Source organism: Astatotilapia calliptera, chromosome 22, assembly GCF_964374335.1.
Source record: "Astatotilapia calliptera chromosome 22, fAstCal68.1, whole genome shotgun sequence".
Classification (NCBI taxonomy): domain Eukaryota; kingdom Metazoa; phylum Chordata; class Actinopteri; order Cichliformes; family Cichlidae; genus Astatotilapia; species Astatotilapia calliptera.
In genome coordinates this window covers 33,455,355-33,481,817 of record NC_137442.1, presented here as the reverse complement: position 1 = coordinate 33,481,817, position 26,463 = coordinate 33,455,355, and the positions used below count along the sequence as shown (strand labels likewise).

General features: G+C 42.1%; 1 protein-coding gene and 1 long non-coding RNA gene across 3 annotated transcripts in view; one reads left to right on the top strand and one right to left on the bottom strand.

Annotated features, from left to right (window-relative positions):
- gabbr1b (gamma-aminobutyric acid (GABA) B receptor, 1b) overlaps nt 1–26,463 on the bottom strand; it is a 131,709-nt gene that overhangs the window by 49,941 nt on the left and 55,305 nt on the right. For both annotated transcript variants that reach the window (XM_026155857.2, XM_026155858.2), the window contains exons 5-9: nt 25,582–25,647; nt 20,002–20,193; nt 18,040–18,285; nt 17,853–17,916; nt 16,207–16,284 (exon numbers count right to left, since the gene is read on the bottom strand). In XM_026155857.2, coding sequence (XP_026011642.1) covers nt 16,207–16,284; nt 17,853–17,916; nt 18,040–18,285; nt 20,002–20,193; nt 25,582–25,647 — 646 coding nt within the window. The remainder of the gene's footprint in view (nt 1–16,206; nt 16,285–17,852; nt 17,917–18,039; nt 18,286–20,001; nt 20,194–25,581; nt 25,648–26,463) is intronic.
- The window catches only part of LOC145423609 (uncharacterized), a 183,136-nt gene that overhangs the window by 127,642 nt on the left and 29,031 nt on the right, over nt 1–26,463 (top strand). The gene's annotated exons all lie outside the window — the stretch shown is intronic.

Here is a 26,463-nt window from a genome sequence, read left to right as displayed (position 1 = left end):
GCTCTCATAGCATGTCTATTCTGGTGACAATAAATAACTGCAACATCATCAGGAATAAATAGGTATGTTTATGTGTTTCTGTGCGTTTTTTGTTTTCATATTTTTTTGGTTAAAACAGACATTTCACATCAGCGCCTATAATATCTTTTCTCTTCCACCTTTGGTGATATTTGCATGGGGCGATCTCTTGTCACATAAGTAAAATGCAATTAGCCACTGTATTCAATTAGCCGCTGACACTGTATTCAAATATAGCTACTGTGTTTGTGTGTGTGTGTGTGTGTATATACACTTTAAGAAACTGTCTGCCACATTAGCATTTTACATTGTAAGCACTGCTTCATTTTAGCTCTGTTTTCGTGTTAAAGTTTTAGGAAGCATTTTTCACCCTCTGTGCAATGCCTTGTAAATACACATTCTGCAGTAAAAAGACTAAACTGTAGGGAGCCAGGATCATAACTCATAAAGACTATGCACTGTGCAAGTGAGTGGGTGTGTTTGCTGAAGGGAGATAATCTACCTGTGTGTGTGTGTGTGTGTGTGTGTGTGTGTGTGTGTGTGTGTGTGTGTGTGTGTGTGTGTGTGTGTGTGTGTGTGTGTGTGTGTCCTTTGGGAAATGTGTTCTCCTACATTAAGACCTCTCCCTGCCCCTTGATGGTAGAATCAGGATAGCATGTTACCATGACAATTGGCTCCATAACGGTTACAATTACATTATGTGAGAAAGCCAGTGATTGTCAAAGAGACTGAAAGAATGAAGAGGAAGTATGGAGATGAACAAACACTTGAAAATAAAAGTGAGAGAGAGAAGAGAGAAAAATGACAGGTTAGACAGATTTATATAGATAAGAAACTAATGAATCAGGATGGATTATGAAGAAAGAATTTGCAGAAGAAAGAGACAAACATGAGGAACAAGGGGAAAACCTGTATGTCTCGTACAATACCCATTGCTGGAACACAAAGACACGTAAGAACCAATCTACAACAAACTCACAGTAAGGAGGCCTAATTCTGTCATGTCACCACCACAGCTACCTTTGGCACCAACCAATTATAAGGACAGGACGGACAGCAAGGGAAGGAGAGCAACTAGACATGTCCCTTAGGGTGACTGCCCATCATGATGGGCATTACGTAACAAGTCCACTTGCTGAAAGCATCTGGCAACTTACAGATGTCCCTCACTTGAATATGCATGACTGCAAAAATACAACATATACAACAAGCCCTCCCTTGAAGGTTTGTCATACCAGAGAGAGGCCACTTGGATGACCTTGTTGTCTAAAAGTTACACTTTACACCCTAAGGAGCTACGAATGACACTGAGCACATTTATTATTCATGACTAGGGATGGGTATCATTTAGGTTTTATCCGATACCAGTACCAAACCGGTACTTTTGAAACGGTGCCGGTGCTTAAACGGTGCTCGAACCGGTGCTCGAACCGGTGCTTAAAGAGTAGAGAACACACACTTTGTCCAAAAACCTCTCATGTTTAGCTGTTTTTTTGTAAAAAGATAACAATGTTTGCCTTTTCTGCAACTATAGAACATATATGGTATCACTCTTGGCTGGAAGCAGTGCTTAATCAATGGAAAAAACACCAATTTTGTCTAAAAACCTCTCATGTTTAGCTGTTTTCCACTTTTTCTTTGGTCATTTTAGCCTTTTTGGCCAGGGTGAAGGGAGTATCTGCCATCAAACAAGAAGACAGCCGCATGTAACTACGATGGTGTTTGCTAGTTCACCTTACGTGCATTAATGTAATAACGTGGTTAGCCTACTCAACGTAAATTACACACGAACAACATTAAGCTACTCACGCAGAGAAAAACGGCTGCTGCTGCCATCATCATCCTCATCATTTCTGCTACACTGGCAGGGCTAGGGGCCAGGACTCTACTCTTCAGGTTCTTGGGGGATGTTGCTAACTCCGGGTCCGATAACAGGCAACACACCCGCAGTAGATGTGCACGTTGTGAGGTCTCGCAGCAAGCTATGGAATACTGTGCATTTCTCGGCTTTTAAAAAAACGCTATGCGTCACCAGGTGTTTAATCAGATTCGAGGTGTTACCTCCTTTGCACAGCATCACCTTAAAGCACTTGTTGCAGGCTGCTGAGTTTGCATCTTTTGCTGTGAAGTACAGCCAGACTTTTTAATCTGTAGCTCTGCTCTAAAAGAACGTATGTACCTGGGCCCGCCTACTATCCTCAGAAAGGTAAAATGATTGGCTAGAATCCAAAGTGTATGACTCTCAGGAAAAAAAGCACCGAAATAAAGCACCGAAATGTGCTCTGCTTTTCGGTCTGGTTACTACCGTTTATGTCAGAACCGGTCCCATAATGGCACCGGATACCGGTACCCATCCCTATTCATGACTGATAGCAAATTAGCCCCCATTATAATTCACCTTGTTTGGAAGAAAACGATCTCAAGAGATGACAAAGAAAGTAGGTAGGTGAAACATATCTGTGTTCAAAACAACATTAGAGGTGTAACTTCCATCTCCCTCATGAATGCAATGTGCATGCTCTTCCATTTTGTATGGCAATAGCAAACTGTATCCCCCTTTGGTGTTAGTGCACATAACTGGGCATGTGCTGTCACCTCCATTTCAGCTGTCAGTTTTAGTGGTACGCAGTGCTGTAGGTAATCTTTTTTGTTGTTATTGTTATTTTCCAATATGAAAAGATATTCACCACTTATAAAAACAAAACTGTAACAAGTTCCAGATAAATGTTTGGTTTTATGTGTTACTAAATAAATTTAGTATCAGGCACATTCTGCAGCTAATTTGGTTAATTGGGTTCAGGTCAGTAAGATGATTGGGTAATAAAAGAGCATCTTACAAAGGCAGTGTTTCAGAAGAAACAAAGGTTAGCTAGACTGCAAAAAACGTGTCTACAAATTGTGGAACAGTTTCAGAATAATGCTCCACAATGTAATACTCTAAAGACTATCAATATGTCATCATCCACAGTAAATAATATTAAAATTCACCAATCTGGAGAATCCTCTTTGTGAAAGGGACAAGGCTGAAAATCAGTATTGGAGGCTCATTATCATCAGGACCTCTGGTGGCACTGCACCAAAAGCAAGCATTGTAAATAACCCTGAATGCCTTTCTTTGCACCTTATTTTGGCACTCATTCCTGTTTTCTACTACCAACTTCCTGTCCGTGTGTAGAAGCTTTTATTTTGATGGGACGATTTCCTGTAAAACAGGTTTTGGCGCAGTTTTCAGCAGCAGTCGCGGGAGTTTAGAAAAGTGATGGCTTAACGGAGCCTATGGTGATTTCTTTTGTCATTAGCAGCCCCCTTGTTAGAGGCACAAGGTATGGTTATGATGTAAATAAGGAGACGTTTAGATGTTTTTGTGACAGTCGCTACATTTGTTAAATGTTACGTTGAAACGAACTTCATGTTATAAGGTTTACGATTGTAAGAGTGTGGATTATTTTGCTTACACGCTGTTTCTGTGTATACATCTCCAGCTCTTACGGTGAGATTGATGGTTTACTGCCATTAAACCTTCAAAACGTCATCAGTAAAGTGTCATCCTTCATTCGGGGGGGTTCGCTACAGTAAGAGCTTACCTCCGAGAGCAGCGAGAGAGCTTACCTCCGGGAGCAGCGAGAGAGAGAGAGAGCTTCCTGCGATCGGAACGGCACGGCACGGAGCAGCAAGCTACAGCAGCGGTCCGGTAACAAGCAATTGCTCTCAAATGGAAAATATAGAAGGAGGTCAGTTAAACGAAAAGGAACAACGAAAGGAATTGACATGCGAAGCTGATGAAACAGCTAATGAAACGTTCCCAAGGCGATCAGAACGGCCCAGTGTGCCCACGGAGAAAATGCTCTTATATCAAAGAGATGAACAGAATAAAAGAGAGAAGAAACTGCTAACCATTTATGAACATTGGAAAGGCCAGGTCAGAGTATACAGAGAAGACCTGAAAAGTGATTTATCAGATTCACGGTTAGCAGAAATGGCTGATGATATTGAAAGGACAGTAAATGATATGACAAAAGCATACAGTGAATATAGAGAACGTAATGAACCATCCCATGTCATAAGGCGCAAAATGGACTCTTGTGAATCAGTGACAAAGGACATTATGAAAATCATATCTGAGCGTTTAGCAGCTATAGATGAGTATGATGCAGATAGAGAAAGGCAGCGCCTCCATCAGCTCTTAGCTTATGAACATGCTAAGTCCATATTTGGTACTGCATCACAGTCAAGTTACCAATCTGAAGCAAGCATTGCAGCCAAAAGAATCGATGCTGTTGCAGAATTAGCTGCAAAAGAAGCTCAGTATAAAATCACACAAGAGGAAATAAAACAAAAACAAAAAATAAGAGAAATGGAAGAGAAACACAGGAGGGAATTGGATGCACAAAGGTCTGAACTAGAACGTTTACAAGCAGAAAAGGAAAGGCAAGCAGCACGTGCAAAATTAGAGATTTATGACAAGGAGTTAAGAGTTGATATGGACAGTCAGCTAATGTTACAGAGCAATGGGATGTCTGTTATCAACCAAAGCTTTGCACAACCAGCCTCAGAGCTCTCTACAGGTTCATATCACCCACATGTGGAACAATATGCATCCATCCCTGTCAATAATCCTCTACAACAACTGCACTCACAAATTGTCACTCCATCGCCTCCCACAGACGTATTGCAGCTGGCTAAAGCTATTCAAGACAGCATAGCAGTCAGCAGAATTCCAGTGCCTGTGCCCATTGTGTTCAGCGGAGATCCCATCACCTACATCGAATGGAAGGCTTCCTTCATCTCACTGGTGGGCCACAAAGGTATATCTCCAGCTGAAAAACTGCATTTGTTAAAAAGGTATATCACTGGTCCTGCTCTTAAGTGTCTTGAGGGCACGTTCTACCGCAGTGATGAAGAGGCTTACAAAGATGCATGGAAAAGACTTGACCAACGCTATGGTCAGCCATTTGTTGTTCAAAAGGCATTCAGAGACAAACTGTCAAAGTGGCCTAAAATCCACTCAAAAGATGCAGAAGGTCTACGGGCCTTTTCTGATTTTCTCACAACTTGTCTGCAAGCAACACCACATGTAAAGGGCTTAGAGATACTAAGTGACTGTGAGGAAAACCAAAAGTTATTGCAAAAGATTCCAGAATGGCTTGCAACGCGTTGGAACCGTCAAGTCACAGTTACTCTCATGAAAGGCAAAGATTTTCCCTCTTTCAAGGATTTCGCAGAGTTTGTAGCACTCGAGGCAGAAATTGCATGTAATCCTGTGACTTCTTCATATGCACTCTACTCAAGCAGCTCATCCTTGGAGAAAAGATACGTAAGGGAGACCAAACCAAACAGATCTGTGACTCAAGTCTTCACTACACAAGCCACAGTACAAGGAGAAAAAACTAAGTCAAATGACACAAGGTTAAAGGTGGCCTGCATGTTCTGCAAAGATGAAAGTCATCAGTTGTCAAAGTGCCCAAGCTTCTCAGAGAAGTCACTAGACCACAAACGGACATTTGTGAAGGAAAATAAACTGTGCTACGGGTGCTTAAAGGTGGGCCACAATGCCAGAGACTGTCGTCATCGCCACAAATGTGACACTTGCAAAGGACGACACCCCACCTGTTTGCACAATGAGAGTCACATGGCAAATGAAAGGCCTCAGAGCTCTACAAACGTCGCTTCAACCACAGAAAATGACACCATGGCAGCCACAGCTCTGAATGTTACTAAGGTGGGTCAATCAGGTAGTACCTCCATGATTGTTCCTGTGTGGGTTTCCACTACTCAGAGTCCATCTAAAGAGCAGCTTGTGTACGCTTTATTAGACACACAAAGTGACAACACATTTGTCAGTGAGGAGGTAACTAACCAGTTACAAGCAGCATCCCATCCAGTTAAGCTAAAACTAACCACGATGCTGGGAGTTCACATGACAGTCAAAAGCCAGAGAGTAGCAGGGTTACGTGTGAGAGGTTATAATTCAGATGTTCACATCGACCTTCCACCCTCCTACACGAAGGACTACATCCCATTTAACTATGACAACATACCCACAAATGAAACTGCAAGGCAATGGCCCCATCTGTCAGAGATCGCTGATCAGATACCCCCTCTCCTGAGTTGTGATGTTGGACTACTCATTGGATTTAACTGTCCCAGAACTCTAGCTCCAAAACAGGTTCTACTCGGAAAAGACAATGAGCCATTTGCCATACAGACAGACCTAGGGTGGAGCATTGTTGGTGGCTCATCAGAGTCAAATGAAACTGAAACAAGTCTGTGCCATAGGGTCATGGTAAAGGAAATGCCTGCTGTAACACCAATGGACATGATCAATGTTCTTGAATCAGATTTCAAGGACACAAAGGCATGTGACAAAACGGTCTCACAAGAGGATCTCGTTTTTCTGGAAAAACTTAAGGAAGGGATAAAGAAAAATGAACAAGGATACTGTGAGATGCCTCTTCCATTCAAGCAAAGGCCAAACTTACCAGACAACAAAAGGCTTGCAGAGATCAGACTGGAACACTTAAGGAGAAGGTTGAACAAGGATGAGAACTACAAAAATGATTATGTTGCATACATGAATGACATAATTGAAAGAGGAGACGTGGAAGAAGTACACAACGAAGGAACACAAGGTGAACAATGGTACATCCCCCATCATGGGATTTACCACCCCAAAAAGCCCACAAAACTGCGTGTCGTATTTGACTGTTCAGCCAAACACAATGGAACAAGTCTCAATGATCATCTCCTCCAAGGGCCAGACTTAATAAACAATCTGACTGGCATTCTCTTGAGATTCCGGCAACATCCTATTGCCTTAATGTGCGATATAGAAAAGATGTTCCACCAGTTCCACGTCAGTGAGAGGGACCGGGACTATCTACGTTTCCTCTGGTGGAAAAACGGTGATACAAGCACACAACCTCAAACATACAGAATGAAGGTACACCTTTTTGGTGCGTCATCATCTCCAGGCTGTGCAAATTATGGACTGAAGTACTTAGCCAAAGAGCACTGCCACTCGCACCCAGCAGGTTCACAGTTCATTGAGAAAGACTTTTATGTCGACGATGGAGTTACGAGCACAAACACAGTGAAAGAAGCAATGCAGTTGGCACAAGAAGCCAGAGAAATCTGCCGCAAAGGTAACCTGCGTCTCCACAAGTTTGTTTCTAACAATCACACTGTTTTGCAAAGTATACCTGCATCAGAGTGTGCTGTAAATATTAACATAAGAGACTTGACATTCAAAGACATGCCACAAGAAAGAGCACTAGGCATCCAGTGGAGCATTGAAAAGGACTGTTTCAAATTTGACAACACACTGAAAGTCCAGCCAGCCACACGCAGAGGTATTCTATCCACTGTCGCGTCAATCTACGACCCACTTGGATTTTTAGCGCCATATGTGCTGAATGGAAAGAAAATCTTGCAAGAAATGTGTCAGCATGGTGTCGGGTGGGACGACCCCATACCTAATGCACTCAAGCCAAGGTGGGTGAGTTGGCAAAGTGACTTTGTAAATCTAGACAAGCTAAACATACCTCGCTGTTACCTGCCTGCTAACTTTGGTGAAACTAAAGAAATAGAGTTGCACCACTTTTCAGATGCAAGCTCAAGTGGTTATGGACAATGTAGCTATCTGAGGGCAAAGAACGCTAAAGGTGAAGTTCACTGCTCTCTGGTAATAGCAAAGGCTCGAGTTTCTCCAACTAAACTGACCACAATCCCCAGACTTGAACTAACAGCAGCTGTAGTTTCAGTCTCAGTCAGCAACATGTTACGGGAAGAACTGTGTTATGGTGCAAAGGAGTACTTCTGGACTGATTCAAAGGTGGTGCTGGGCTACATAAACAATGATGCACGTCGTTTCCACACCTTTGTAGCTAACAGGGTTCAGAGGATCAGGGAAAGTACAAGCCCTCAGCAGTGGTTTTACGTGCCATCAGAACTGAATCCAGCTGACGGTGCTTCGAGAGGTGTAACTGTCAATGAGTTAAATAAGTCTATCTGGTTCACTGGCCCCTCCTTTTTGTGGAAAAATGAACTGCCCACAGCACAACCTGTTGAGCTGGATCTGACCATAGGAGATCCAGAAGTCAGAAAAGTACAGACAATGTTAACTAAAGTCACAGACACTGTAAGTCTTGCTGAATGTCTAAGTAAGTTCTCCTCCTGGTCCAAAGCAATTAAAGCTGTAGCACGTCTCATAAGAAGGGCTAGACACATCAAGTCAAATGCATCAGCTACAGTGAGTGAGCAGAAAAATGCTGAACTTGTGATCATTCGACGTGTACAAAGTCAAGCGTACGAACAGGAAATAAAACAGCTGAAGAAAGGAGAACAGCTCCCACATCATAACAAACTGTTTAAACTGGACATTTTCATGGATACAGATGGTCTCCTCAAGGTGGGAGGGAGACTCCAGCATGCAACGAGTGACACCTTCAAACACCCGATCGTGATCCCAAAAGAACATTGTACAGCCAAACTCATAATATCTCACTGTCATGACAAAGTAAAACACCAAGGAAAGGGATTCACCATAAATGAAATCAGATCCAGTGGCTACTGGATTCCTGGAATGAGTAAAACAGTTGCCTCATTCATCCGACAATGTGTGATCTGCCGCAGACTCCGCAAAGCTCCAGAGGGTCAGAGGATGAGTGACCTACCTCCACATCGCTTAGAGCCCTCTCCTCCCTTCACACACTGTGGCATGGACTGTTTTGGTCCATTTGTGACAACAGAGGGAAGAAAACAACACAAACGGTATGGACTCTTATTTACTTGCTTTTGTTCTCGTGCCATTCACATCGAGTTCTTAGAGGACTTGTCTACTGATGCATTTATTAATGCATTAAGATGTTTCATTTCAATCAGAGGTGCAGTTCGACACATCCAATGTGACCAGGGAACGAACTTTGTTGGTGCTCAGAATGAGTTTAAAGCAGCTTTAAATGAGCTAGACACTCAGAGACTAACTACATACTTGACTGAAAAACAATGTGACTTTGTGATGAACGCACCCCATGCTAGTCATGCAGGGGGAGTGTGGGAACGTCAGATAAAGACTGTCAGAAGTGTGCTGAATACCACTCTGTCACTGGCTCACGACAGACTCAATGATGCTTCATTACGGACGTTATTCTACGAAGCCATGGCTATAGTCAATAGCAGACCCTTGACTATAGATAACTTGAATAGCCCCAACAGCCTGGAACCGCTCACGCCCAATCATCTGCTGCACATGAAATCCAATGCACCGTTGCCCCCACCTGGTGCCTTTTCAAATGAGGACCTGTACAGCAAGAAGAGGTGGCGCCGCGTGCAGTTCCTTGCAGAGCAGTTCTGGAGCCGCTGGAGACGAGAATACATTCACAACATCATTTCAAGGCAAAAGTGGCACTCACCAAAGAGGAATCTAAAAGTAGGTGATGTTGTGTTGGAAATGGATGAACTGGCACCCAGAGGGGAATGGAGACTTGCAAGAGTTGTAGAAACTGTCAGTGGAAAAGATGGACTTGTGCGAAGGGTAAAGATCTCACTTGGAGAAAAGAGACTCAATAATAAAGGTCAACGCTCTACTAAACTATCAGTTGTTGAGCGTCCAGTACAAAAACTTGTATTGTTGTTAGAAAGTTCCTAAGGTAACTCCTACATGGGTTATTTTGTTTGGGAAAATTATTCATTTTGGTTCTTATGTAAACCAATTATTCGTAATTTTGGTGGGAGTGTAAATAACCCTGAATGCCTTTCTTTGCACCTTATTTTGGCACTCATTCCTGTTTTCTACTACCAACTTCCTGTCCGTGTGTAGAAGCTTTTATTTTGATGGGACGATTTCCTGTAAAACAGGTTTTGGCGCAGTTTTCAGCAGCAGTCGCGGGAGTTTAGAAAAGTGATGGCTTAACGGAGCCTATGGTGATTTCTTTTGTCATTAGCAGCCCCCTTGTTAGAGGCACAAGGTATGGTTATGATGTAAATAAGGAGACGTTTAGATGTTTTTGTGACAGTCGCTACATTTGTTAAATGTTACGTTGAAACGAACTTCATGTTATAAGGTTTACGATTGTAAGAGTGTGGATTATTTTGCTTACACGCTGTTTCTGTGTATACATCTCCAGCTCTTACGGTGAGATTGATGGTTTACTGCCATTAAACCTTCAAAACGTCATCAGTAAAGTGTCATCCTTCATTCGGGGGGGTTCGCTACAAGCATTGTGGGGAATTAGGGTGGTAAATATAGTAAATATGATACATAAACCTCAATTTTTAAATAATGTTTAACCTCCTAACACCTGAACTCTTCCAGAGCATGCATTTTTAATTTAATATTAATTTAATATTTAATATTTGGGCATATTGGGGCCCGATGAATGTAAAAACAAAGAATTATCAAATGTTTTTTTTTTTTACCTGATTTTTGTTTCTAAGAAAAATGAGAGCCACAAATGAGGATATTTGTTAGAATTTTGATAGAACAGTGGCAGTATAACATCCTCATAAGTGGATATCAGGCCTTTGTAGGCAAGGCAAGGCAAGGCAAGGCAAATTTATTTGTATAGCACAATTCAACAACAAGGTGATTCAAAGTGCTTTACAGAGACATTAGAAACAAAAACAAATAAAAAGTATGATTTAAAATTGATTAAAACAAGCAAACAAACAAACTAACTAAACACACACATTTCACACCTGTTCGCGCGATCTGAACCCTTATCGTAAGGGGAGCTACCAGTCCTTCTGTGGACGAGCTACTTTCTATTTTAAATTCCCTGAATTTAATAATAATAATAATGGATTGGATTTTATATAGCGCTTTTCAAGGCACCCAAAGCGCTTTACAATACCACTATTCATTCACTCTAACATTCATACACTGGTGGAGGCAGCTACAGCTGTAGCCACAGCTGCCCTGGGGCAGACTGACAGAAGCGAGGCTGCCATATCGCGCCATCGGCCCCTCTGGCCAACACCAGTAGGCGGAAGGGTAAAGTGTCTTGCCCAAGGACACAACGACAAGGACAGAGAGCCCAGGGATCGAACCGGCGACCTTCCGGTTACAGATGCGATTCCCAACCCCCTGAGCCATGGTCGCCCATGTCATTAAAGTACTCTCTAGACCCAGTCTAAACCCAGTTGGGGAGCTACCCAGAGCTCTAATCCCACACCTGTTCGCGCGATCTGAACCCTTATCGTAAGGGGAGCTACCAGTCCTTCTGTGGACGAGTTACTTTCTATTTTAAATTCCCTGAATTTAAAATACTCTCTAGACCCAGTCTAGACCCAGCTGGGGAGCTACCCAGAGCTCTAATCCCACTTAACAAACAAACAAACAAACAAAACAGTATATAAAATCAAAACAGATAAAATCAGAACAGTAGATAAAATCAGTAGTTAATGTAAGTTTTGAAATTTAAGCTTAACTAATTAACAAACAAACAAAACAGTATATAAAATCAAAACAGATAAAATCAGAAATAGATAAGATCAGTAGTTAGTGTAAGTTTTGAAATTTAAGCTTAAAAGTGTGGATTTGGTGCTTTATTCAAATGCAGCTGAGAATAGGTGAGTCTTCAACCTGGATTTAAATAAACTGAGTGTTTCAGCTGATCTGAGGCTTTCTGGGAGTTTGTTCCAGATATAAGGAGCATAAAAGCTGAATGCAGCTTCTCCGTGTCTGGTTCTGACTCCGGGAACTGATAAAAGACCGGATCCAGATGACCTGAGGGATCTGGAAGGTTCATACTGCGTCAGGAGGTCACTGATGTATTTTGGTCCTAAACCATTCAGAGCTTTATAGGCCAGCATCAGAACTTTAAAGTCTATCCTCTGACGGACAGGCAGCCAGTGTAAAGACCTCAGAGCTGGACTGATGTGGTCCACTTTTTTGGTCTTAGTGAGGACTCGAGCAGCAGAGTTCTGAATGAGCTGTAGTTGTCTGACTGATTTTTTAGGTAGACCTGTAAAGATGCTGTTACAGTAATCAAGCCTACTAAAAATGAATGCATGGACTAGTTTTTCCAGGTCCTGTTGAGACTAGAGATGGACCGATCCGATATTACCTATCGGTATCGGTCCGATACTGACCTAAATTACTGGATCGGATATCGGAGAAAAATAAAAAATGTAATCCGATCCATTAAATATCACGAAAGCACCTCACAAAACTTGCAACACGCCGTAACTCACCTCAGAACGTTAGCACGTCGGAGCAGTATGCATCACGTGATAGAGCGGCTGTGGCATGCGGGACCTGTCGGTGGTCTGGATAGCATTTGGAGCTTCGCTAGCAACCTGGCATTTCATCTCCGACAAAGTTATCCCCGAGAGAAGTACAGCAAGTGTGTAAGTCCATCTCTGAATGTTTGTAAAGCATTCCTGTGTTAAGCTTAACAAACGACTGCCTCTTCTTGCTGCTACTTCAATCATGAAACTGCTTAACGATCAGCTGATCGGCTTTTCTGTCGGGCAGTACGTCTCTCTTGTTTGCTTTTGGCCCACTTTGCACCAGAAAGAGGAAACCAGCGGCTGAACAACAGCAGCACGTTTAAGCTCTATAAGCTGTTGTTAGAATTTATTTAATATTACTTTCTACTCGAGGATCTTTTTCTACGTAGCTGACGGCTGGTAACTGTGCAGGGGCGGATCTAGCAAAGTTTAGCCAGGGGGGCCGATAGGGCATTAACAGGGAAAAGGGGGCACAAAGACATACTTTTCTTTCTTATTCTCATTTAAAATGTCTAGCTTTTAATAAATAATTATCTGACAGCCAAAGTTTTAATTTGATGCAAAATGAATAGAAGTCCATTACTGTATATAGTAACTATTAAGTCTAGTATATATATATATATATATATATATATATACCCTAGTAAGCTATAGTACTTTTTCCTTTGTGAAGGTACCATCTGTGCAGTCTGCAATTTTGTTGAAGAAAGATGTTGAATCTATTTAATATTTCTTGAAAAATAATTGATTTCTGTGCATTTTTTTTTCCACACTGCATCAAATTAAGGTTGATTACGTCGATTAAGCATCATGAGGTGGAGCGTGAGGGGTGGTTCCCTATTTTTTATTTATTTATTTTTGTTGTTGCTGGGAGTTGGAACCCTATTAGTTAGGTTGCTTAATATATATGCTAAGTACTCTTTAAAATACCAGAATAGGGAGGATGGTGTAGGTTTAAGTTTATTAGATTGATCAGTATTGCTGAACTATGAAATATTTTTTTTGGATACAGGTATAACAGAATAGCTTTAGTGTAGTTGTTGTTTTAAACTTGAGTATGAACTTATACAAAATGCAGCAAGATATTTAAAAAACAGTTTTGTTGATTAAAAAACACTATATCGGATTCATATCGGTATCGGCAGATATCCAAATTTATGATATCGGTATCGGACATAAAAAAGTGGTATCGTGCCATCTCTAGTTGAGACATCAGATCTTTTATCCTTGAAATATTCTTGAGGTGATAGTAAGCTGATTTTGTTATTGTCTTAATGTGTTTTTCTAAGTTTAGGTCTGCATCCATCACTACACCCAAATTTCTCGCCTGGTTTGTGGTTTTTAGATGTATGGATTGAAGTTCTCTAGTGACCTGTAATCGTTTTTCTTTGGCGCCAAAGACTATTACCTCAGTTTTGTTTTTGTTTAGTTGGAGAAAATTGTGGCACAACCAGTCATTAATTTCCTCAATGCATTTACCAAGAGCCTGTACAGGGCCTCGGTCTCCTGGTGACATTGTGATATATATTTGTGTGTCATCTGCATAGCTGTGGTAGTTTATTTTGTTGTTCTTTATAATCTGTGCCAGTGGGAGCATGTAAATGTTAAACAGAGGGGGTCCCAAGATGGAACCTTGGGGAACTCCACATGTGATACTTGTCTGCTCGGATGTGAAGTTACCTATTGATACAAAGTATTTCCTGTTTTCTAAGTATGTTTTGAACCAGTTTAGTACAGTTCCTGAAAGACCTGCCCAGTTCTCCAGTCGTTTGAGTAATATGTTGTGGTCAACTGTATCAAATGCTGCACTGAGATCCAGTAAAACTAAGACTGACATTTTTCCACTGTCTGTATTCAGACATATGTCATTAAACACTTTGGTCAGAGCGGTTTCAGTGCTGTGGTTCTGTCTAAAACCTGACTGGAAGGCATCATAGCAGTTATTCTGTTTTAAGAAGTAATTGAGCTGTTGAGAAACTGCTTTTTCAATGATCTTACTTAAAACTGGGAGATTTGAGATCGGCCTGTAGTTGTTCATTTGTGTCTTGTCAAGATTGTCCTTTTTCAGTATAGGTTTGATTACAGCAGTTTTTAGTGGTTCTGGAAACACACCTGATAATAAAGAAAAGTTGACGATCTGTAACAGGTCTGACTCTAAAGTCTTTGAGACCTTTTTGAAAAAACTTGTTGGCAGGACATCTAAACAGCAGGAGGAGGAGTTCAGTTGACCTAAGATGTCCTCCAGGTCTTTGCTGTTAATAGGTTGAAACTGTTTGATGGTGTTTAAACAGTTTTTCGGTGGACACAGTACATATCCTGGATCTGCTGTTGATGTGCCAACTGCTTGTCTAATCTTTTGGATTTTGTCTGTGAAGAATTTGGCAAAGTCATTGCAGGCCATGGTTGAATGAAGTTCAGCTGCCACTGGCACAGGAGGGTTTGTTAGCCTGTCAACTATAGAAAATAAGACCCGAGCATTATGGCTGTTTTTAGTGATGATGTCAGAGAAGTAGGACCTCCTTGCACTCCTCAGTTGTAAATTATAATTGTGAAGTTTCTCTTTATAGATGTCATAATGAACCTGGAGGTTTGTTTTTCTCCATCTGCGCTCAGCTTTCCTACACTCTCTTTTTTCGTTTTTCACTAGTGTGGAGTTTCTCCATGGAGACTTTTTCCTTCCAGAGATAACCTTCACCTTAATGGGAGCAATAGTGTCCATTACATTTAACATTTTTTGCATTAAAGCTATTGACGAGCTCATTGACTGAACCTTTGGACAGGTCAGGTGTTAATGGGAAGACCTGGTTAAAGATCTCACTACTGTCTTCAGTTATACACCGTTTTGTGATCACTGCTGTTGATATATTTATGTGGGCTGAGATTTTACTTTCAAAGAAAACACAGTAATGATCAGATAAGCCCACATCATACACAGTAACCTTTGAAATGCTCAGGCTCTTGGAGATCAGTAGGTCAAGAGTGTGTCCTCTATTATGTGTGGCCTCTGTTACATGCTGAGTCAGCTCAAAGTTGCCCAGAGTGTTACTCAGGTCTTTAGTCCCTTTGTCCTGAGGGTTGTCCACATGGATGTTAAAATCCCCAACAATAATTACAGAGCAAAAGTCAATATTTTGGTCTAAATAACCCAAAATGTGATGTCCACATATGTGGATGCAGGGTCCTAGGAGGTTAACTCTATTCATTTATTATTTATTTTGTATATATAAGAATTTTTATATATATATATATATATATATATATATATATATATATGCAACATTCTCCACAGTTTTTCAGTGCATTAACCACTGTGAGATCTGCGTTTTGTTGTTCGTGCAGGCAGAACGGAAATGGATGCAGTCTCAGATCTTCCGTGTGCTTATTAGAGAACACAGATCCACCCAGATTACTTGACTTCTAGCAGCCACCTTCTGTTTAATGTATCGCTGTCATGGCATTAAACTTGTTTTCATGCTTAATTAATAAATTGAACCTAACTGCCACTGCACAGCAGTGCTGTGCAGTGGCACATTGCTTAACTGTTGTTATCTAGGTGTGACTTAACTGGATATCTGGTGAGCTTTTAAAATTTAGCAAATTGTTGCTGTTCCCACATGCTTGTATATATCGTACTTACTATTGTTTGAGTACTTGCGATTATTTTATTGTACTTTTTATATTTTACATTTATATTTATTATTTATCTTGCACCAAGGGAGTGGCACTCCAATTTCGTTGTACTCTGTACAATGACAATAAAGGCTATTCTATTCTATGCTAAACAAAACCTAAAAAAATGTATGCAAATTGACCACCAATCTTTGACCACAGAGAGTGAGATGGTAAAGAGGAGAGGGTAACAACAGAGGGAGGAAAAAGGAATTTGGGGGAACAAGGGTGCAGGGTGGAGTACAAGACAGAGAAACAAAGGGGCATAGGAAGATGAATGTTCCTCACCTATCCACTTGTCATTCCCATACCAGGACAGATTGCCTTTAGTGCTGTCGTAGTATCCGATCTTTTTATAGCTTCCTCCTGTGAAATACAGACAAAGAGAGAGAATGAGAATGGAGGCTCACACTCTAATGCCTCTTAACATAATTAATGAAGATCCAGAAGTGTCTTCAACCTTACTAACAAGCCAAATATGTATAGGGACATTTGTCCTCTAAATATTTCAGTACAACAGCAAAATTATACCAGAACTGAACTCAAATTAAATGCTTGGCATTTTGTGAAGTGGGCTGCCTCACTTTCCTTTTGAAGGATGTAGGCAGCTTAACATACAACAGGAGAAACATTGCATCTCGTGACTTTAAGTGGACCTTCTGGTTTAATTGGGAACTTCACAGTGCTGGATCCTGAAAAGAGGATGGTCCAGTGTTGTTGACCCAATTTGTCATGCTTTTGGACTTTCAGGAACTGCTTATTATTAAATATCTTCTGTTTTTTTTTCTGTTTGCTGTTTATTTACATTTCCAGCCTTATGCATTTCAGACTTTCCAGTCTTAAGTTCTTAATTCCAGTTTGTATTAAAGTTTCGTTTTTGTTTCTCTCAGTGTCTGTGTTTGGTTCTCTAGTCAGGTTTCATTTTCAGTCACTTGACTATCTCATAATGTATTTACCTGTACCTTCTTTCCCCCCACTGTGATGTATTTCACTGACTGGTCCTCAGGGTGTTTATATATATGAATATAGGTAGTTACAACCGAGGGGATCACACTACCAGAAGGCAACATTGCAGACTTAGAGGACAGCTACAAGAATCCCACAGACAAATTTGAACCATGAAGAGGCCACTAGGAGAGCTGCAACCAGTAAGCACCTGCAGAGAGTCAGGCAAATCCTGAGGAGTCAGCTGAATGGTAAGAAGTTGGTGGGACAATGTCTGTGATCTGTCCCAGTATGTTCCTGTGGATTTAGGTTTGCCTTGCTTTTTGGACTTTTTGTTTGATTGAATTTGTCAGCAGCCTGAATAAACAGGCTCACCTTTGTTAAATCAAGTCTGCTTTTTGGAAATAAAATCACAATTTTCTACATGGCATCAAATCTAGCATTTTGACTGTGACAAGAAGACTCTATGAGCTACTGAAAATCTAGGTAAGCAAATAAGTTACAAGCTTCATGGGGACATTTTGTGTTCGTTTAAATAAATCTGCTTCAATCTGTTGGTATAGATGGTGTCAGACTATATTATCCACATCCTGAATGCCACTGTGTACTTAATACAAAGATGTGACACTGATGTCTTTTTTTGAATTAGATGAAATAGACCCCTACGACAAGACCATCGAGGGAACAGTTCACCCTGCCTGGGATAGGGTTACTGGATCCCTGCCCTGCAGCCAGGCCCAGGGAGGGTGCCCGAGGGCGAGCGTCTGGTGACCGGGCCTTAGTCCATGGGGCCCGGCTGGTCACAGCCTGAAAAAGGGACATGGACCCATCTTCCTGCAGGCCCACCACCTGCAGGAGGCACCGTAGGGGTCGGGTACAATGTGGAGGTCCTGGTGGACCAATCCCTGGCTACCAAGACTGGCAATTGGGACATGGACAGACCAAACAATCAGTTCTATTTGAAAGTAGACATGTTTGCTGTAGCATACCTTGAAGCTGTTCAATTAAAGTCCAGGCCATTCGAGATCCTTGAGCATCAAATACAACATGACCCTGAAAGAAGCATAAAAATGTTGATGATGCTATATCTACACACACCCTTCACACAGTACCCATGTGTCTTTCTCTTTGCAACTTTTTTTCTCTCACTCCAGCACCAGTAAGTGTTGCACTTACAGACACTCCTTCAAAAGAGCTGGTGTTCATTGCTCGGTAGATCTCAGCAGTGATATCTCGGTTGTTATAGTTGAAATCTTCAAGACGATGACCCTTGGCCCTAAGGGGCCCAACGGTTTTGTTGAGGGCCAGCGCTAGAGCCCACACAGCGTCATACGCCAGCGGAGCCTCTTGGAAACCACCTGTTTCTTCTGGATTTTTACCCCCAAGTTTGGACATGAGCTGAGCAAGAAACTCTTGAGAGGTCTGGATACGGGAGACCATGACAGAGCAATAGTTAGACACAGGACACACTGATCATAAGGTAAAACCCCAACAAATATGAAAGAGAAGCCCAGTGACTACATCATTTCACTTGCTTTGCATGGTCTTTTGTGTGCATGTGTGTTTGTGTGTGTATGTCAGTGAGAGAGAAAGGGAAAGAGAGAGAAAGCATATTGTGACCTTGAAGCATTTTACTTGAGGCATATTTTAAGTTGTTAGATTCTTATATCCAGATATACCACAGAAAACATTTTCCTTTGTGTACGATGCTCATTGTTCATGATGTGCACAAACCTCACCTTAATTCTGTTTGTCTTTTTTTCCATGTCTGCCTAGCCCTAATTGCAAGTAACTAGGGCTACGCAAAATGGCTAAAAAACCCCTCTTCCTGTAGATTTTAAAAATCATTGCTACACCGTATATGATGAAAGCTTTAACTATGTTAAGTTATAAGAATTTTAGTTATTAGGCAAAAAATAATTAATAATTTGTTAACAATAATCAGTAATAATAACTTATTAATTAATTAATGACGTTTCTAAAAATATGTGCACTGTGTGAAGGTATTGGGGATTATAGGGTTAAATTCCAACAAAACAATGTTATGTTTCTTGTAACAGAAAGGGAGTATAAAATACTTAACAATATGGTCACATGCTCAGACGTTTTCACTGAGCATATGTACTAAAATTGCAGTTCTGCTCTTCCACTGATATGTAACAAAAGTTGTTCACACTGCAAGTTATTGTCATTTCAGTAGTGAACCTCCACGAGTCTTCATTAAATCTGCTTGAAAAAGGCTTGGCAGACAATCGTTTGATGCTGTACAATTTTTGTTTCAAACAACACTCTGACTTTACAACAGGGAACCCACAGTGACAGTTAGTGTCTACTTTACAGTTTTAATGGTACATGTAAAAAGATTCAGAATAATCTGTGACTGTTTAATCACTTAAAGTTTAATACAAAAACAAGTTTAGGCATAGAAAAATGTCTGTTTTCCATAAGTGACATTATTTCTAAGTAGTCACAAGGTGTGGCCTACTTATGTGTTTTAAAGTGCTCAGGGAATTCAACAAACACTAACTGTTGAAATTATTTCAGTCTTCTTGTCATTATTGCTTGTGATGATATAGCCATGGATTCAGGGATCACACAAATGACTGACCGGATTGCGAAACGTCCATCCTCTACACTTTTATGCATCTAACATCCTTCTGCCTTGCCTTTGCTTTACTGCATGCTTTCTTTTTTCTTTTTTTTACCTGTCTTGTCTTGCAGTGAAGGCCAAGAAAAACTGCAGAAAAGACTTATTTTCCCAAGTGAACCATTACGGCTTTTGCTATATTGATTTTCAAAGTTTATTTGATGTTTATCATTTTTACAGTGGCTTGCAAAAGTATTCGGCCCCCTTGAACTTTCCCACATTTTGTCACATTACAGCCACAAACATGAATCAATTTTATTGGAATTCCACGTGAAAGACCAACACAAAGTGGTATACACGTGAGAAGTGGAACGAAAATCAGACATGATTCTAAACATTTTTTACAAACAAATAACTGAAAAGTGGGGTGTGCTTTGAAATGCTTTCATTTAGGGTTTTCTTTTTAGCTTTTTAAAAGGTTCGATTTTTTTTGCAACAATTTTTTTGAGCATCACTGATAAAGTTGTGTCATAAGATAATGCATGTCTTACCAGGTTAGAAGCTCCTCGTACTGTTTCTGGGTTAAGCATGACAATTTCAGTAGTTACATGACCCTCCACAGCCTCTGTCATCTGCTCCACAGTACAGTTGATGGATGGGTCTTTGATCTTAAACCAGTTGTCTGCATACCAGCCAATGAGGAACCAAACATACTTTTTCCCATATAACTTCTCCTTGTAAACCTGCAAAAAGATGATGGAAGAATGTGTGAAGTTGAAATTCAATTCAACACCAATTTTATTTAAGGAAAAGAGAAGTGAGAAGGATCTTGCAGAGCTCCTGACCCAACCTGCTTAACTTTAGCATCCTACAGTTTATGTTCCCTTGTTACACATTCAACATTATGGCATTCTTCTTCTGAACCTAATACAACCATATAAATAATACATCAACAATGATCTGCTCCTTAGGTGTGGATCTGTGGCATAAAAAAATTGTCTTGATCTAGGGTGGGCCATTTATATGGATACACCGTAATAACATGGGAATGGTTGGTGATATAAAGTCCTGTTTGTGGCACATTAGTATATGTGAGGGGCAAACTCCTCAAGATGGGTGGTGACCATGGTGGCCATTTAGAAGTCGGCCATCTTGGATACAACTTTTGTTTTTTCAATAGGAAGAGGGCCATGTGACACATCAAACCTATTGGTAATGTCACAAGAAAAACAATGGTGTGCTTGGTTTCAACGTAACTCTTTCATGAGTTATTTACAAGTTTCTGACCACTTATAAAATGTGTTTAATGTGCTCCCCATTGTGTTGGATTGTCAATGCAACCCTCTTCTCCCACTCTTCACACACTGATAGCAACACCGCAGGAGAAATGCCAGCACAGGCATCCAGTATCCGTAGTTTCAGGTGCTGCACATCTCGTATCTTCACACCATAGACAATTGCCTTCAGATGACCCCAAAGATAAAAGTGTAAGGGGGACAGATCGGGAGACCTTGGGGGCCATTCAACTGGCCCACGACGACCAATCCACTTTCCAGGAAACTGTTCATCTAGGAATGCTCGGACTTCCTAAATGAACCCATAATGTGGTGGTGCACCATCTTGCTGGAAAAACTCAGGGAACATGCCAGCTCCGAGTGCTACGCTGTGGGCTCTTGCTGAATGAATCTAGGACAGCCACTGATGTTTCTTTATTAGTGACAGTTTTCTTGCACCCACATTGTGGCAAATCCAACAATGAACCAGTTTCACGAAACTTAGCAAGCAGTTTGCTAACTGTAGCATGGGAGATGGGTGGTCTCGTAGGGTGTCTTGCATTGAAATCTTCTGCAATGACCCGGTTACTGCGTTCACCAGATATCAATGCAATTTCGATCTGCTCCTCACGTGTTAACCTCTTCGACATGTCAATGGCTGTGAACAAAGAGAAACTTGTAAATAACTCATGAAAGAATAAAGTTACGTTGAAATCAAGCACACCATTGTTTTTCTTGTGACATTACCAATAGGTTTGGTGTGTCACATGACCCTCTTCCTATTGAAAAAACAAAAGTTGTATCCAAGATGGCCGACTTCTAAATGGCCACCATGGTCACCACCCGTCTTCAGGAGTTTGCCCCCTCACATATACTAATGTGCCACAAACAGGACTTTAATATCACCAACCATTCCCATGTTATTACGGTGTATCCATATAAATGGCCCACCCTGTACTATAACTTTTCACCTGTGAGTGTTACTTTTGAGGGTTTAAGATCAACAACAATAGTGATATTCAATATATTAAAAAAACAAAACATTTTATACCCATCAAGTCTTGTGAAACAGTACATTTGAGACATAAAGTGTGTTGCTGTTACAGCCTGTGAAGGCTCTGTCTGACACTGGTTAGGTTTGAGACATTAACGTAAACTGACATTTAAGTGGCCTTGTAGTGTTCAAAAATATTAAATTGTTCTTGTGAATATAAACAAAGAAGCTCTAAGTAGTATGAAGTCTACTTTTTTTTCCTCTCAGGCCTCTTTATATACAGAACTTATTGCAATATCTTCCGAGGCCTGTTAAAAATTGTAACAAAATCTATTTGGAACATGGAATAGTAAAATCCAGGATATGATATGTATGATATGTACATTTTGTAATAAACTGCTAGCACTTGGTGGTGGTAACTTAGAGAGTAAAATAGCAGAATTGCATATTTATTGAATGTGTATGATAATTCTAGCTCTCATTGCTATGTAGAATCAATGTTCCATCATGTATGATAATTTGATAATTTGGAGAATTATATTTATTATTTATTTATTGTTGTGTTTTTGGGGTTGTTTTTTTTTTTTGCATTTTACAGCCTTCAATGTTATTACACAGAAGGATTAATGTAGGTAGGAATAGGTAGGATTCATTCCAGCATTATAAGATGGTAAAATTTCAATTTTTATTAAATATTATTATGAGGTTACTATCAAGTCATTATGTTAAAATGTTCAATGCAAACATATTACCAATACATTACTTACATTACATACATTATTTCAAAAATACTATATTACCATCCATCCATCCATCTTCATCCGCTTTATCCGAGGCCGGGTCACGGGGGCAACAGCCTAAGCAAAGAGGCCCAGACCTCCCTCTCCCCAGCCACCTCCTCCAGCTTATCCGGGGGCACACCAAGGCGTTCCCAGGCCAGCCGAGAGATATAATCTCTCCAGCGTGTCCTGGGTCTGCCCCTGGGCCTCCTCCCGGTGGGACATGCCTGGAACACCTCACCCAAGAGGCGCCCAGGGGGCATCCTTGTCAGATGCCCAAACCACCTCAGCTGGCTCCTTTTGATGTGGAGCAGCAGCGGCTCTACTCTGAGCCCCTCCCGGATGGCCGAACTTCTCACCCTATCCTATCTCTAAGGGAGAGGCCAGCCACCCTTCGGAGGAAGCTCATTTCTGCAGCTTGTGTCCGCGATCTCGTTCTTTTGGTCACTACCCACAGTTCGTGGCCATAGGTGAGGGTAGGGATGTAGATCGACCGGTAAATTGAGAGCTTCGCTTTTACACTCAGCTCCCTCTTCACCACGACGTACCGGTGCAGCGTCCGCATTACTGCAGCTGCAGCCCCAATCCGTCTGTTGATCTCCGGCTCCCTTCTCCCATCACTCACGAACAAGACCCCGAGATACTTGAACTCCTCCACTTGGGGCAGGAACTCATCCCCAACCCGGAGTAGGCACTCCACCCTTTTCCGGCTGAGAACCATGGCCTCAGATTTGGAGGTGCTGATCCTCATTCCCGCTGCTTCACACTCGGCTGCGAACCGTTCCAGTGCGAACTGGAGGCCCTCACATGAAGCCAACAGAACCACATCATCCGCAAAAATCAGAGATGAGATTCTGAGGCCACCAAAGTGAAAGCCCTCCGCCACTTGGCTGCGCCTAGAAATCCTGTCCATAAAAATTATGAACAGAACCAGAGACAAAGGGCAGCCCTGGCGGAGCCCATCACCCACCGGGAACGAGTTCGACTTATTGCCGGAAATGCGAACCAAGCTCTTGCAACGGTTGTATAGGGATCGAATGGCCCGTAGCAATGGGCCAGACACCCCATACTCCCGCAACGCCTCCCACAGGACACCCCGAGGGACACGGTCGAATGCCTTCTCCAAGTCCACAAAACACATGTAGACTGGTTGGGCAAACTCCCATGCACTCTCAAGTATCCTCGAGAGGATAAAGAGCTGGTCCAGTGTTCCGCAACCAGGACGAAAACCGCATTGTTCCTCCTGTATCCGAGGTTCGACTAGCGGACGAACTCTACCTTCCAGCACCCTGGCATAGACTTTCCCAGGGAGGCTGAGGAGTTTGATCTGTAGTTGGAACACACCCTCCGGTCCCCCTTCTTAAAGATGGGGACCACCACCCCGGTCTGCCAGTCCACGGGTACTGCCCCTGATCTCCACGCAACATTGCAGAGGCGTGTCAACCAGGACAGCCCTACATCATCCAGAGCCTTCAGGAACTCGGGGTGGACCTCATCAACATCAGAGGCTCTGCCACCAAGGAGTTGTTTAACTGCCTCAGTGACCTCGCCCCCGGAAATTGGCGGCTCATTCCCCTCATCCCCAGACTCTGCTTCCTCCTCGGAAGACGTGTCAGTGGGATTAAAGAGGTCCTCGAAGTATTCCTTCCACCGCCTGACAATTTTCTCAGTCGACGTCAGCAGCGCTCCACCAGCACTATACACAGTGCAGGTAGAGCACCGCTTCCCCCTCCTGAGACGCCTGACGGTTTGCCAGAATCTCTTCGAGGCAGTCCGAAAGTCTTTTTCCATGGCCTCGCCGAACTCCTCCCACACCCGAGTTTTTGCTTCAGCCACTGCCTGAGCCGCATTCCGCTTGGCCTGTCGATACCTGTCGGCTGGCTCCGGAGTCCCACAGGCTAACCAAGCCCGATAGGACTCCTTCTTCAGCCTGGTGGCTCCCTTCACCTCTGGTGTCCACCATTTGGTTCGGGGATTACCACCACGGCAGGCACCAACCACCTTGTGGCTGCAGCTCAATGCAGCAGCTTCGGCAATGGAGATGCTGAACATGGTCCATTCGGACTCAATGTCCCCAGTCTCCCTCGGAATGCTGTTTAAGATCTCGCAGACTGGGGCCTTTGCTAGATGTTCCCAGCACACCCTCACTATGCGTTTAGGTGCACCAGGTCTGTCCAGCGTCCTCCCCCGCCACATGATCCAACTCACCACTAGGTGGTGATCAGTTGACAGCTCAGCCCCTCTCTTTACCCGAGTGTCCAGAACATATGATCGCAGGTCTGCAATCGTATCAGGTCTGATACGATTAAAAAATCGATCATCGACCTACAGCCTAGAGCGTCCTGGTGCCACGTGCACTTATGGACACTCTTATGTTCGAACAAGGTGTTCGTTATGGCCAAACTGTGATTTGCACAGAAGTCCAATAACAAAGCACCGCTCGAGTTCAGATCAGGGAGGCCGATCCTCCCAATCACACCCCTCCAGGTCTCGCTGTCGTTACCCACGTGAGCATTGAAGTCTCCCAGCAGGACAACAGAGTCTCCAGGTGGAGCACCTTCCAGCACCCCCATGGACTGTAAGAGGGCTGTGTACTCCGAACTGCCACTCGGCGTATAAGCGCAGATAACAGTCAGGGCCCGTAAGGCGCAAGGAACAAACTCTCTCGTCCACTGGGAAAAACCCCAACGTACCGGCAGCAAGCCGAGGGGATATTACAATACCCACCCCCAGCCCGCCGCCTCTCACCAGGGGCAACTCCAGACTGAGACAGAGTCCAGCACCTATATTACCAGGTTATACTAATACTAATTGGTTTTGTCTGAAAGGCATGTTTGTTCCCACATCAAGTGTTAGTTTATTATTACCCAGTTACAGAAATTTGATCCAAGATAATTACTTGAATATCATTTGGCTGATCACTGACAAGTGATAACTTGCTATCTCTATAACATTACCAGCTTATTTCCACCTTATTATCCCACTATTATCATATTATTTTAAGCTGGGCCAAAAAGTCCTCCCTAAAATGTTTCTGTTATGTAATATTTTAAAGTATACACATGAATCTGGTTAGAACATTACCTCACAGAAGACCTTCCTTGCCTCTGTCTCATAGAACAGGCCGACAATAATTCTGGCATCTTGACGCTTGAAAGTGAAAATAAAATGAAGACAGCACAGTCACAGAGAGAAGAGACAGAACACACACTTTAAAAGCCATGCCGGGCTGGGTACAAAGAAGCCAACCCTCATCCTGCATCAGACAATAATAGACGTTCTCTCCACTGCAAGACATTTATCCCGTTACCATGTTTGTGTTACTACAACTAGGGTGGCATGCTGGGCTGGGTCATTGTAAGGTATGTGTGTGGCAGGAAGAAAGCAAGTCAGCCAACACATGTCAGAACTTTTTTTTTTTTTGCAGCTTTCTCAAGCTTTGTTGCCAGCAAAGCTCTCCAGGTCTGGGATCCTGATGACTGTGCAGAGACAAAAATGACCATCTTTGGTCTGACAATACATATCTGATAACTTAACCAGATAAGACATAGAATCTGCTGCTCAGAGAGAGTAATTCCTCAGCTCTGTTGCTCCGAGTAAGAAATGTCCAAAAAGAGAGTGTTTATGTTTATCACTGTAGATTTTCTTCTGACATTCTAAACAGCTCGGTCAACTATCAAAGAACAGGATTTTATTTTTAAAAAAAGAAGAGAATTCGACATTTTTTATGTTTCACACGAGTTTCATTTCCTCCTAGAAATGAGGCTTAACACTTGGCATCCATCTTGAAACAACCCTGGTCACTTCATTTGGAAGTAATTTAAAAAAATTATCTGAATAAACATTATTTCCAGTGGTCACCAGACAATCACCACTTAATACAGTGCACCAAAGGTCTGGTTTGACTGTAGTTGTACAAACCCAATTCTGGGGTAAAATGTAAATACACAATTCACAATATAAAAC